Source organism: Psittacula echo (genome assembly GCF_963264785.1).
Source record: "Psittacula echo genome assembly, chromosome: 4".
Lineage (NCBI taxonomy): Eukaryota > Metazoa > Chordata > Aves > Psittaciformes > Psittacidae > Psittacula > Psittacula echo.
In genome coordinates, this window is record NC_137738.1 from 109,856,531 (window position 1) to 109,868,953 (window position 12,423).

The window sequence follows — 12,423 nt, forward strand, 5'->3', positions numbered from 1 at the left end:
CGGTAGGTTTCAGGATGCATTCTCTGTGATCCATTATTCTACAGCTCAGATTATATTTTAGCCTCATAAAGGGCTTATATCTCTCAAGGATTCTTCTTTCTTCTCATCTAAAATCACTGAAACCAGTTTTGTAGGCATGCCACAAAAGCTCTAAATCTGTAGGGAAGAATGCAATGAGCAGGAAGAAGTTTGAATAACTCTTCCAGTAAGGAAGAGGAATAAAAAGGACTCATTTGTTACTTTGAGTTAATTTGTTACTTAATGTTCTTCTCTTGTCATTAATGTAATTAATTTATAAGGTAGCCAAAGCTCTTTGTTGCTGAAATGAATTTGCCAAGTAATCCTGACGCTCTAGTATGGAACAACCAAAGAATAAGCAGAGTGCCTTCCATTAATTTATTACGTGATTAGCCTCCAGCCATTCTGAGAAGCTTATGCTTCTGAGATGGTATTTCTGTGCTATTGAAAATGCCAGGAAGGTGGACAGAATGGGAAGAAAAAAAGAGACTCTGAAAGTTAACAGTGAAGAAATTCAAATGTCTTTTTGCTTGTCTTCTGCAGTGACTTCTTGCTGCTTGTTTTGAAAGATATAATGGTTCAGAGGCCAGACCTGCGCATTGTACTAATGAGTGCCACCGTGAATGCAGAGCTTTTTTCTCGATACTTTCACTCCTGCCCAATTATTAACATACCAGGTGAAAACCATTCATTTTTATTATCTTGTCACATTCATTGTTTTAAGAGTTTGTTTTCAGTATTTCTAATTCTGAAGTGTTTCTCAATTCAAGTACAAGGGGCTAGTCTGCAAAGTGGCAAGGTCAGAATTTATACAAGAACTATGATTCCAATGGATTATAAAGAAAGACCAATGAGATTTAAGAGAGAGAAGACTTGGAAAATGAGCCTTTTTTGTGCTGTGTCTACGCCAGTAGAATTTGCCTTCCAAAAGACAAAAATGACACAGCATGCATGATGTGATTTCCTGAGCTAGTTTCACCACAGCTGAAGACTCTGTCCTTGTGAAAAAGTTGTCAAGCAGTGGGAGGATCCAGCTGGATGGGTACACATTTAGCCAAATGTGCCTTTTAAATTGCTAAGTTATTACATGGAGCATAACAGAAGCATGTAGCCTCATGGATGTGTTCCCTTAAGTCTATTAACTCTTCTCTGACTGTGTAAGTGCATGTTACCAAACCATGCTTAGAAAACATCCACTGTTTGTCCCAGACAGAAATTGTGTTGAAGAGTGCAGTATAGATGAGAGCTGTGAAGCCAGTGTATGACATAATAGCCCATCTGAAATGATAACCACCTTCAGTCATTTTCCTCTTTCCTGTGTGTTGTGCAGCATGTAGATTTATTCTCGTTTCCTTTTAGGACGAACGTTTCCTGTGGATCAGTTTTTCCTGGAGGATGTGATTGCAATGACAAGGTATGAAAACGCTAAAAATCTCAGATGTCTTTGGCTTTTGAGGTTGCACTGTTGACCTTGAGACTGCAGCAGTTCTGTGCATAGATTTAAAAATTAATTTCTCTCAAAACTCCCCCATCACCTGTAGTCCTAGAGTTGTACTAAAGCACTGATTTTAAACCATACTTCTACTGCAGTGGGATCTAGGATCTCATGATGCTGAAACAGGCCTTTCTGCATTCGATACGACATAAATACTCAAGAATTGGTGAGCTTTGCCATGGAGAGTTTGTCAGTGCTTGTGCTTTACTTGTTTCAGTGGTGGTTAGGCCCTGGCAAGCAAAAGAAATTTGAAGGTAGATTTCAGCACTGAAGGTGACAAATGCAGGATACCAAACAATTCCTTTTTGTAAGCCCTACCTTGCCGCTCAGGATCCAGATTCCTCTTACCTTTTATAGTTACTATACTTTTGTGTAGTTATTGGAGAATCACAGCAGCTCAGATGTTCCTCAGATGGTAAATTGATCAACTATTGTAAGTAAGTTGCAAATTCTTGCTCTGAGCTACTCAGTTGTCAAGATCAGGTTTCCAGTCCTAGTCTTCTGCATCACAGCTTTTACTAACATCCTAGTATGGAAGGCCACTTGACCTTGATACTGTCTGTGGTTTTGCAACCCACTTAAACAAAGTTCCCCTCAGCCCCTCAGATTTATATCTAAATACTTCTGATACCCTGTCTCTCTAGCAAGTTATTTGGAGGAGACAGTTAGGCTTCTTTCCAAGGCACTGAGTGTTCTTCTGCTGTTCAGGTATGTTTTAGAGGACAGTAGTCCCTACAGGCGCAAGACAAAGCAAGAAAACAAACAGAATGCAAGACACAAAAGAACTGCATATGAAGAAGTAGAGGAGGACCTGAGACGTGCTGGCATGCTGGAAAGCACTGACACAGTTGTCAGAGATTCAGACCCAGACCAAAAATTAACTCTGAGGCAGCTCCTTACACGATATAAAGGTGAGCTCCTTCCTAAATCTAATAAATTGGCATAAAATACTTGCCAGCCAACATGGTATGTTACCATATACTATTGTATGTTGAATGCGTGTATCTAATTCAGAGTCTTGTAGTTGTGAAATGAAGCAGGTCACTACTTCTATCACAGTATCACAGTATCACAGTATGTTAGAGATTGGAAGGGACCTCAAAAGATCATCTAGTCCAATCCCCCTGCCAGAGCAGGAACACCTAGATAAGATTACACAGGAATGTGTCCAGGCGGGTTTTGAATGTCGCCAGAGAAGGAGACTCCACAACCTCCCTGGGCAGCCTGTTCCAGTGTTCTGTCACCCTCACTGAGAAGAAGTTTCTTCTCAAGTTTAAGTGGAACCTCTTGCGTTCCAGTTTATACCCATTACCCCTTGTCTTATCATAGTTTGCCATTGAGAAGAGCCTGGCTCCATCCTCATGACACTCCCCCTTTATATATTTATATACACTAATAAGGTCCCCCCGCAGTCTCCTCTTCTCCAAACTATAGACACAGCTCCCTCAGCCTTTCCTCATAAGGGAGATGCTCCACTCCCTTAATCATCTTTGTCACCCTGCGCTGGACTCTCTCCAGCAGGTCCCTGTCCTTCTTGAACTGAGGGGCCCAGAACTGGACACAATATTCCAGATGCGGTCTCATCAGGGCCGAGTAGAGGGGAAGGAGGACCTCTCTCGACCTACTGACCACCCCCCTTCTAATACACCCCAGGATGCCATTGGCCTTCTTGGCCACAAGGGCACAGTGTTGGCTCATGGTCATCCTGCTGTCCACTAGGACCCCCAGGTCCCTCTCCCCTACACTACTCTCTAACAGGTCGTTCCCCAACCTATACTGGAACCTGGGGTTGTTCCTGCCCAGATGCAGGACTCTACACTTTCCCTTGAAAGATGAGATCAGAAACCTCCTGCTTGCCAAAAAATAAAATAAAAAAGAAGAAATAGAGAACCCATTGTTCTCTCAAACTGGAACAACCATCTTGGCTGAAAACAGTCCTGAGCATCTGAAAATGGACAGTTTTCAGTTACTATCTGTTCCCATCCCTTTTCAGATGCATTGTTAATTCTAGTTTCTTCTCTGTTCTTGCCAGAGCAGCTTTACTTAAAGCACAGCATGTCATGCCTTCCTTGAGAAATTCAGTCACTCTGAATGGCCTAATAAGGGGCAGAATTTTCCATGAACTTCCCACTCTGTCATCATCAAAATCCTCCATGTACTTAGTCCTGAAGAGTTCCTCCCTTATGCTGAGCTCCACAATGGTGCTGAGTGAGAGCCATTGCTTAAAAGCTTCAGATTCGCGCTAGATGGGAAGAATATGGGAATCTGGGTGTCTTTTTGATATCATGTAAGAAACATTAAAAGAGAAAAGAGAGAGCTTGAGCACTTAGTCCTGGAGGTATCTGTAAGTAGCCGTATGAAAGCTTTTGGCTCTTCTTATCACTAGTATATGTGCATGTCATTCTGCTAGTAGATGAATCCTGGTCTAGGCTGTGCACAGGGCAGGTTTAATCCCCAGTAAGGCATATGAAGGGTAGAGCTGAAACAGAGGAGAGCAATGGAAGGGGAAATGTGACACACTGAGTCACTTCTGGAGCTACCTCTTCTGATCTAAGCTAGATGCTGTTTAAACCAAGGTGTGGTTGGTTGTGCAGCTGCACTGGTTCAATGCATCAAAACATCTAGCAGATGTTTTTTATAAGAGATGGACTTACTGTGTGTTTTATTTCTTTGTCCCCAGGGGTTAACAAGACAGTGTTGAAAACAATGTCTGTCATGGACTTGGACAAAGTTAATTTGGAATTAATTGAAGCCTTGTTGGAATGGATAGTTGCTGGCAGACATTCATACCCCCCAGGTAATTTCCATGTCTTTGAGAGTGTCATGGTTTAAGCCCAGGCCGTAAATCAGAACCACGCAGTCTACTTCCCCCCCCCCCCTTCTTCCCTCCACTCCTGGAGGGACGGGGAGGAGAATCGAAAGAATGCAGCTCCCACGGGTTGAGATAAGAACAGTTTAATAACTAAGGTATAACACAAATCACTACTGCTACCACCAATAATAATAATGATAAAGGAAATAACAAGGGAAGGGAATACAACCGCTCACCGACCGGTACCTCGCCCCCACCCCACAGCGTTCCAGCCCTTCCAGGTGACTCTCCATTCTGTCTCCTGGGCATGACGTGCTGTGGTATGGAATACCTCTTTGGCTAGTTTGGGTCAGGTGTCCTGTCTCTGCTTCATCCCGACTTCTCCTCCTCCCTGGCAGAGCATGAGACTCACAAAGTCCTTGGTCAGGGTAAACATTCTGACCAGCAACTGAAAACATCGGCTTTATCAGTATTATTCACAGGCCGAAAGTCAAAACCACAGCGCTGCACCAGCTACTAAGAAGAAAAACTTACTGCTGCTGATGAACCCAGGACAGAGAGATAAACAAAAGTAGATTCATGGAGGCTGTGCAGTTACAGACAGCCCAAAGCTAATGTTTTGCATGCAGTTTCTGTAGTTACTGTTTTGAAAGGGTAGAGGGAGAAAGTTCTAGCTGAGTAACAAAGCCATTGTTATACATCATATGGGGAAGGTGAGAGAATTGTCTGCTTTGGAATGTCTTTGGTGAGGGACTGTTGCAGCCTGCGTGTTTTCTTTGGTAAAATAATGTGAAACAGAGCAAGGGGCCTTCTGCACACTGAAAAAATATCCTGCTGTCCTTTCTGTTGAGTGATTTTTAAATTGCTTTTTATTTTAATCTACATATATAGGTGCTGTGTTGATATTTTTGCCTGGTCTAGCAGAAATCAAGATGCTTTATGAGCAGCTCCAGTCTAACGCTCTTTTTAATAACAGGCACAGCAAGAGGTAAGGCAGAAAAGCTCCAAAACTATCGGTCTTTACCCGTAAATAAAGAGTAGCTTCCTGCACAAAGCCTGCCTTTATCCAGGGTTAAATAAAGGTTATTAAATGTGTAAGACAGCTTGTGATATGAAGGTCTTGACTTGAGTTAGGGTAATTCCTTTTGTACTGTCTTATTGGCTACCTCTTTTGGTTTTATTCTCCTCAACTCAGACAGGTTGGTTGTTGAAGTTCTCAGAGACCCTCGTGATGAGTGTTCTCTTGTCTTGTGCTCTACATGATCCAGTGGACTGTTAAAAACTTCATCACCTCAGCCCTTGTTCTGTTTCAGGACGTTTTCTGAGACACATTCAGTTGCAGTTGTATTTTAGAGTAGATTATTACATGGGGATGCAGTTGGATCTCTTTGACTGAACAGTTTTTACACAGATGTGATGGCAAGGTTAGCTGGAGTGAGTTCTTCCAGTCTGACATTTTCAATGGCAGATTCTAGACTCTTCTAAAGAGGCAGAATTTTTGCTCAGCTCTGTTCTGAGACCTTTCCCTTCTGTAAACTTCACCCTTTCTAGGAATACATATCAGAAATAGCATGGCCAGCGGGTTCAGGGCAATGATCATCCACCTGTACTCAGCACTGGTGAAGCTGTGCCTCAAATACTGTGTTCAGTTTTGGGCCCCTCACTATAAGGAAGACATTGAGGTGCTGGAGTGGGTCCAGAGAAGGGCAACAAAGCTGGTGAAGGGTCTGGAGCTTACAAGGGTGTGAAGTCTTGCAAGGAGCAGCTGTTTAGTCTGGAGAAAATGAGGCTGAGGCAAAACCGTATCTCTACAACTAGCTGAGAGGAGGATGGAGCAAGGTGAGGGTCAGTCTCTTCTCCCAGGTAACAAGCAATAGGATGAGAGGAAATTGCCTCAAGTTGTACCAGGGAGGTTTAGATTGGATATTAGGAAAAATTTCTTCACCAAAATGGTTATCAAGCACTGAAACAGGCTGCCCAGGGAAGTGGTTGAGTCACTATCCCTGGGACATGGTTTAGTGGTAGACTTGCAAGTGTTCAGTTATGGTTAGACTCAACGATCTTAAGGGTCTTTTAAAACCTAAATGATTCTGTGATTCTGTGTCTTATGTCAAAGTGGTTTACTGGTTTTATATTGCTTTGAATGGCTGTGGGCAGTGTCTAGCACTAGTGAGGCAAGTGTGTGCAGGTAGATTGTTACCAACAGAGAAAAGGCTGGAGATGCACTGAGCATGCTGTTTTATTCTCCTTCCAGATGTGTTGTTTATCCACTTCATTCTTCACTGTCTAGTGAAGAACAGCAGTCTGTGTTCCTCAGGCTTCCTGCAGGAGTTATCAAAATCATCATCTCTACAAACATTGCAGAAACATCTGTCACCATTGATGATGTGGTCTATGTGATTGATTCTGGAAAAATGAAAGAGAAAAGGTACTGGGATTCATTCCTCAGGGCTTTGTGATCTGGGAAACTGCTCTATGCCTTGAGCTACATACTTTAGCGTTCCAAAGAGCTGGGAAAAACTTGACGGAACTTCATTTTCAGAAAGCTTCTGCAAGGGGAGGAAGTCAGTCTAGCCTCAGAGCCAACTACAGGGGTGGGAATTTTGTCCATACAGAAGTTGGCAGCACCTGCCTGTTCAACTTCCATCCTGTTCACTCTGCAGTCATGACTATTAAGTGTGTTTCTTGCTCTCCTATAGATATGACCCAAGCAAAGGAATGGAAAGTCTGGAAGACACATTTGTGTCCAAGGCCAATGCTCTGCAAAGGAAAGGGCGAGCAGGCCGTGTAGCCTCAGGCGTCTGCTTTCATCTTTTCAGTAGCCATCACTATAACCATCAGCTTATAAAAGAGCAGTTGCCAGAAATACAAAGAGTTCCCTTGGAGCAGCTTTGTCTAAGGTGAGCTGTTGTTCCTGTACTGCCTAAGTGCAGAATGTCCTTCCTCCACTGCAGGGAGAACCTGGAATGCCATTACCAAGGTGCTTAGTTTCCTCATTGTTTTCTCATATCGTGAAAAAAGAAACTGCTCTGGAGATTTAAGGCTCTTTGATCTTAGTATCAAGTAAGACAGCACTTTGGTTGCTTTGATCTTACTATCACATTGCCTCTGCATCTAGAGCTCCCCCTCTAATCACACTGCCCACCAATTCTCCCTGTGCTTCTTCATGTTCCTTAGCTCTCATCTGATAGGAAAAAGACATGTCTCTCAGATCTCTCATCACTGGAGAAGATAGTTGCATTCTTGTACTCCAGACCCACAGCAGATGTTTGTCCCCTTATGCTCTAAAGCCTCCTGTGGTGTTTCTGTGCAGCATAGTGCAGTAAAGCCACAATCCGGATCAAGCACCACTATCATGCAAATGCTAAATGAATGGGTCCTTCTATTCCTGCTACCCGCTGGGCATCCTTTTGTACAAAAAGAAAATGGAACAAATTCCTTAGTATATATAGGGAACTAAGCTGCTTTATTTTTCTTTCTTTCTTCAAGAATTAAGATTCTGGAGATGTTTTCTGCACACAGTCTTCACTCTGTCTTATCACGACTAATCGAGCCCCCTAGAACTGAGTCTTTGCGAGCATCAAAGCTGCGACTACAAGACTTGGGAGCATTAACTCCAGATGAAAAGCTCACCCCTCTGGGATATCACTTGGCTTCTCTGCCTGTTGATGTCAGGATTGGCAAGCTGATGCTGTTTGGCACCATCTTCCGCTGCCTGGATCCCGCGCTGACTATAGCAGCCAGTCTGGCCTTTAAGTCACCTTTTGTAAGTATTTTTAACCATGTATTCCACTTTGCGACATGCAGGTCTTGCAATGGACTGTCTAGTCATGAAAAACACGATCTGTTACTGCTCATCTAGGTGTCACCATGGGATAAAAGGGAAGAAGCAAACAAAAAGAAGTTGGAGTTTGCAGTAGGAAACAGCGACTACCTGGCTCTTCTCCAGGCCTATAAGGTGAGCTAAAATTCAGTGTCCTCTCTGAGGCTTCTGATGTGCTTGAAATTCAAGCTGAAATATTTTATGAAAGACCTCATCCCATTCTCTCAATTAGGGGTGGCGTTTGAGTATCAGAGAGGGTTGTCAGGCAAGCTACAACTACTGCAGGGAGAACTTTTTGTCAGGAAGAGTTCTTCAGGTAAGTCTGGTTTTGTGGCCTTGCACAGAGGCTGCTTGAGACACTGGCAGAGCCCTAGTGACAAACATAAGCAAGTGGTGAAGACTCTTCTCGCTGTGTGCGGCATCTATCAGTCACAGCTCTGTCTGTCTGTAGGAAATTGCCAGTCTGAAACGACAATTCACTGAACTGCTTTCTGACATCGGGTTTGTGAAGGAGGGATTACGAGCCAGGGACATTGAGAAGAAGTGGTCCCAAGAAGGTGATGGTGTGTTGGATGCTACAGGGGAAGAGGTAATTCCCAGCATTTCAGTGCTCCAAAACAATGCTGCTGTATTTCATTTGACCCAGGTTCCAGGTGGGCTCTAGTGGGCTTCTTGCCACAGCCTGACTTTGTAATCTCACACTGGCAATAGCCATCTCCGATCTATCTGCTCCATTCTTCCTCCCTATACATCATATATGCTGGCACTAGACTCCATTGCATGAGGCCTTATGTGCACAGAAAGAACAGGCCCAGATGTGGAAGTGAGCTGAAACTTGCTCCTTTGAGACAGTGAGCACTGCTGACTTAACATGTTAGAAATGAGCAAGTGGTGCAAAGGCATGGATATGACTCATGACCTGGCCCCAGTGTTGGGATTAGTAACAACCTTATTTTGGGAACAAAATTACCTTACAGAGTAGGCAGGGAGGTAATTCAGCATTGCAGACCATCTTCAGAAAGCAGTATGTCTGGAGCTGGAGATCTCCTGGGGCTATGTGATGAGGTGGTACAGGTTTGGTAGTTCCAGAGTCTCACTGTGCATTGGGATAACTTATGCTTGCTTTTTCTTGGGGACAAGCTGCTTTGTAGCCAGATGTTATTCCCTAATGTCTGGAATTGATAGTTGGTGGCCAATTTGCTTGATTGATAGTGGGGGGAACGAAGGCCAGGTTAGGCTGAAACCTCAGGGCAGTAATTAGTCCTCCCCTATAAAGCACAGCACTGCAGCTACAAAAGGAAACCCCTTTCAGGAATTCAATCATTCCAGAAGCAGGGCTTTACCTTTATAGACTTAACCTGTAGAATACCTAACGCATACTTTAATTTCACAGGCAAATTCAAACGCAGAGAACATCAAGCTGATCTCGGCTATGTTGTGTGCCGCGCTGTATCCCAATGTTGTGCAGGTAAAAGAATGCTTTTTCATTTTGCCTTTTGCTGTCTAGCATATCCTTACAGCCTGCTTTCAATCTGGGCTAGTTGTGGCAGTCTTGAGCCTGGCTTAGGTTGCCAAAGCTTGCTGCTCACAGTGTTAGAGTGAGGCAGCTGAGCTCCAGTTTGTATCACTTGAGACTGCTGCTGTTCCTACTGGCTGATCTTAGTGTCACACAGGAGCCAACAGCAAAAGTTCTTAAGAAGCTAATTTAATTTAAAGTTTTGTAACCTCAGCTTTAGAAGGCTGAGGTTACAAATGAACACAGGGTTAGACAGCACATGGAGTGCAGTATCTCTCTCTAGTGACTTGACATTTTACTACTTGAGAATTTCATTGATAAAATGAAAACAGAAGTTAAAAATGTTTTCTGATAAAGCAGATTTTTACAACTTTTTTTTCTGACCATACAGGTGAAAAAGCCAGAGGGCAAATACCAGAAGACCAGTACAGGAGTGGTCAAATTGCAGCCTAAAGCAGAAGAGCTGAAGTTTGTTACCAAAAATGATGGTTATGTTCACATTCATCCTTCGTCTGTGAATTACCAGGTTAGGATTCTTTCATTTTCTGCAAAGCTGAAAGTGGGGTTTTAATCATTAACCACATATTTGGGTTATAAAGGCTTTGAACTGTTACCACTCTTGCTTTGAAAGAGCGTAACAAAGGCGCCCATGAAAATGTCCTTAACATGAAATGGAGAACTTGGGGCCTTGAGGCAACAGTGATGAATTAGCTGATTTCTCACATGCTCACTGCAAAGCAGGATGGAGCAAGGGATAACTGGCAGTTATTGGCAGCTCTTATGAGTCAGACTCAAGGTGCATTTTAAGCACATTTGCTGTTCTTTGCAGCCATATGCAGGCAGGCCTATATTTGTCTGAGCAGGTAGGAAGAGATGTGGCACTGTAATGAGGATGTGGTGTATGTGTTCCAGACTAGGCACTTTGAAAGCCCCTACCTGGTGTATCATGAGAAGATCAAGACCAGCCGCGTGTTCATTCGAGACTGCAGCATGGTGTCAGTGTACCCACTGGTCCTCCTCGGAGGTGGGCAGGTCCACATGCAGCTGCAGAAGGGAGAATTTGTCATTTCTCTTGACGATGGATGGATACGGTTTGTGGCTGCCTCTCACCAGGTAAGGAAAAGGAGGGATAATCCTGGGAGTGCTGCAGAGCTCTGCTTGTGTGTGGAATGCAGGAGATGCACCTCTGTGTTTTACCATAGGTGGCTGAGCTGGTGAAAGAGCTGCGCTGTGAACTAGACCAGCTGCTGCAGGATAAAATCAAGAATCCAAGCATGGACTTATGCATGTGCCCCCGTGGATCTCGAATTATCAGTATGATTGTGAAGCTTGTGACCACGCAGTAATGTGAGAACAGCTTTCTGTAGTCACTGTTTGCTACTGTCTGAGAATGGACCAACTAACATCAGTGTCTTGATGTATTTGTCATCCCAAAACATGGCACAGATCTCTGGAAGACCAAGTTGGCACCTGTATTATTGACAGGTTTTGGATTTTTTTGGTTTGGTTTGGTTTCTTTGTTTACAGAGAGCTCTCTTGTTGAAAGTAAGGTTTGTTAGGCTACACACTAGGACAAGGGAAAATGGCAAATTTCCCAAGAGGAGGAGAAACTGCCAGCTAAAGAAGTTAAGTGCTTTTTCATGAAGCCATACACTGGCAATAGTATTTTCTGGGCACAAAAATACCTGCTACCTAGCTGCTTTTTTGTACTAGTGATGCCTGGAGGCAGCATGTGAGATCATAAGCTGCACCCAAATTGGGTTTAAACTCACTTCTGCATTTTGGGTGAGACTTTACTGAGTTAGTCAGTCATAGCTGACCAGAGCTGGAGCTGCTTATGGTTCAACCCAATGTCCTCAAAAAGGTGAGCACATTTTGATTCATGTCAGGGGGTTCTGAAATAGGTTTAGAGAACATCCCCTGGTGAGGAGGCTGTACTGGATCAGTTGGAGTAACATGTTGGATCCATGCAGGCTGTTCTGGTTAGTGTAAAGCTGCAGGAGAGTGGAGGTTTCCCCTGGCAGCCAGGCTTCTCCAGTTTCACCCTGTGCTGTGAGAAAGTCTTCCAATACCTAAAGGGCTGACAAAAAAGCTGGCAGAGGGGCTTTTTACAAGGATATGTAGTGACAGGATGAGGGGGAATGGCTTTAAACTGACAGAGGGGAGATTTAGCTAAGATATTAGGAAATTCTTCCTTGTGAGGGTGGTGAGGCCCTGGCACAGGGTGCCCAGAGAAGCTGTGGCTGCCCCACCCCTGGCAGTGTTCAAGGCCAGGTTGGACGGGGCTTGGAGCAACCTGGTCTAGTGGAAGGTGTCCCTGCCCATGGCAGGGGCTTAGAACTGGATGAGCTTTAAGGTCCCTTCTAACCCAAACCATTCTGTGATTCTGTGACTGCTGTCGTGCACTAAAAATGGATCCTGGGGTGGATGGATGGTTACTGTTAACCTCCTCTGGTAGCTGGTAGTACTTCTGCCACCCTGCAGAGCTGGACGAAAGCCCCACTTTTGGAAACTTCTAGCCAAACTCCTGCTCTGGGGATTGGACTGCTACAGAAGAGTAGCAAAATGCTGCAGTAGTAATATTACTTCTTTCCTTTGACATTGTTCAATTCCAGTGCTGAGCATTGCTACAGCTGAGCTGCCTGATGTACTAGCAATTGCAAATAATAGCAAGTGCCTTAAGTGAAATAACTTTGCTGTCATCTGTAATAGTAAAACTAGAGTAAATGCTGTCTCGACCACCAGCCCTGCCTAGAAAT

At 44.0% G+C, this 12,423-nt stretch overlaps 1 protein-coding gene across 2 annotated transcripts in view; it reads left to right on the forward strand.

Annotated features, from left to right (window-relative positions):
* The window catches only part of DHX57 (DExH-box helicase 57), a 28,435-nt gene extending 17,033 nt beyond the window's left edge, over nucleotides 1-11,402 (forward strand). For both annotated transcript variants that reach the window (XM_080614726.1, XM_080614725.1), the window contains 15 exons: nucleotides 562-695; nucleotides 1,378-1,432; nucleotides 2,222-2,424; nucleotides 4,194-4,310; nucleotides 5,217-5,313; nucleotides 6,580-6,753; nucleotides 7,025-7,225; nucleotides 7,815-8,091; nucleotides 8,188-8,283; nucleotides 8,381-8,464; nucleotides 8,600-8,737; nucleotides 9,542-9,616; nucleotides 10,056-10,190; nucleotides 10,577-10,777; nucleotides 10,867-11,402. In XM_080614726.1, the coding sequence (XP_080470852.1) occupies nucleotides 562-695; nucleotides 1,378-1,432; nucleotides 2,222-2,424; nucleotides 4,194-4,310; nucleotides 5,217-5,313; nucleotides 6,580-6,753; nucleotides 7,025-7,225; nucleotides 7,815-8,091; nucleotides 8,188-8,283; nucleotides 8,381-8,464; nucleotides 8,600-8,737; nucleotides 9,542-9,616; nucleotides 10,056-10,190; nucleotides 10,577-10,777; nucleotides 10,867-11,010 (2,131 nt within the window). In that variant the 3' untranslated portion in view covers nucleotides 11,011-11,402. The remainder of the gene's footprint in view (nucleotides 1-561; nucleotides 696-1,377; nucleotides 1,433-2,221; nucleotides 2,425-4,193; nucleotides 4,311-5,216; nucleotides 5,314-6,579; nucleotides 6,754-7,024; nucleotides 7,226-7,814; nucleotides 8,092-8,187; nucleotides 8,284-8,380; nucleotides 8,465-8,599; nucleotides 8,738-9,541; nucleotides 9,617-10,055; nucleotides 10,191-10,576; nucleotides 10,778-10,866) is intronic.
* The last annotated feature ends 1,021 nt before the right edge of the window (nucleotides 11,403-12,423 follow it).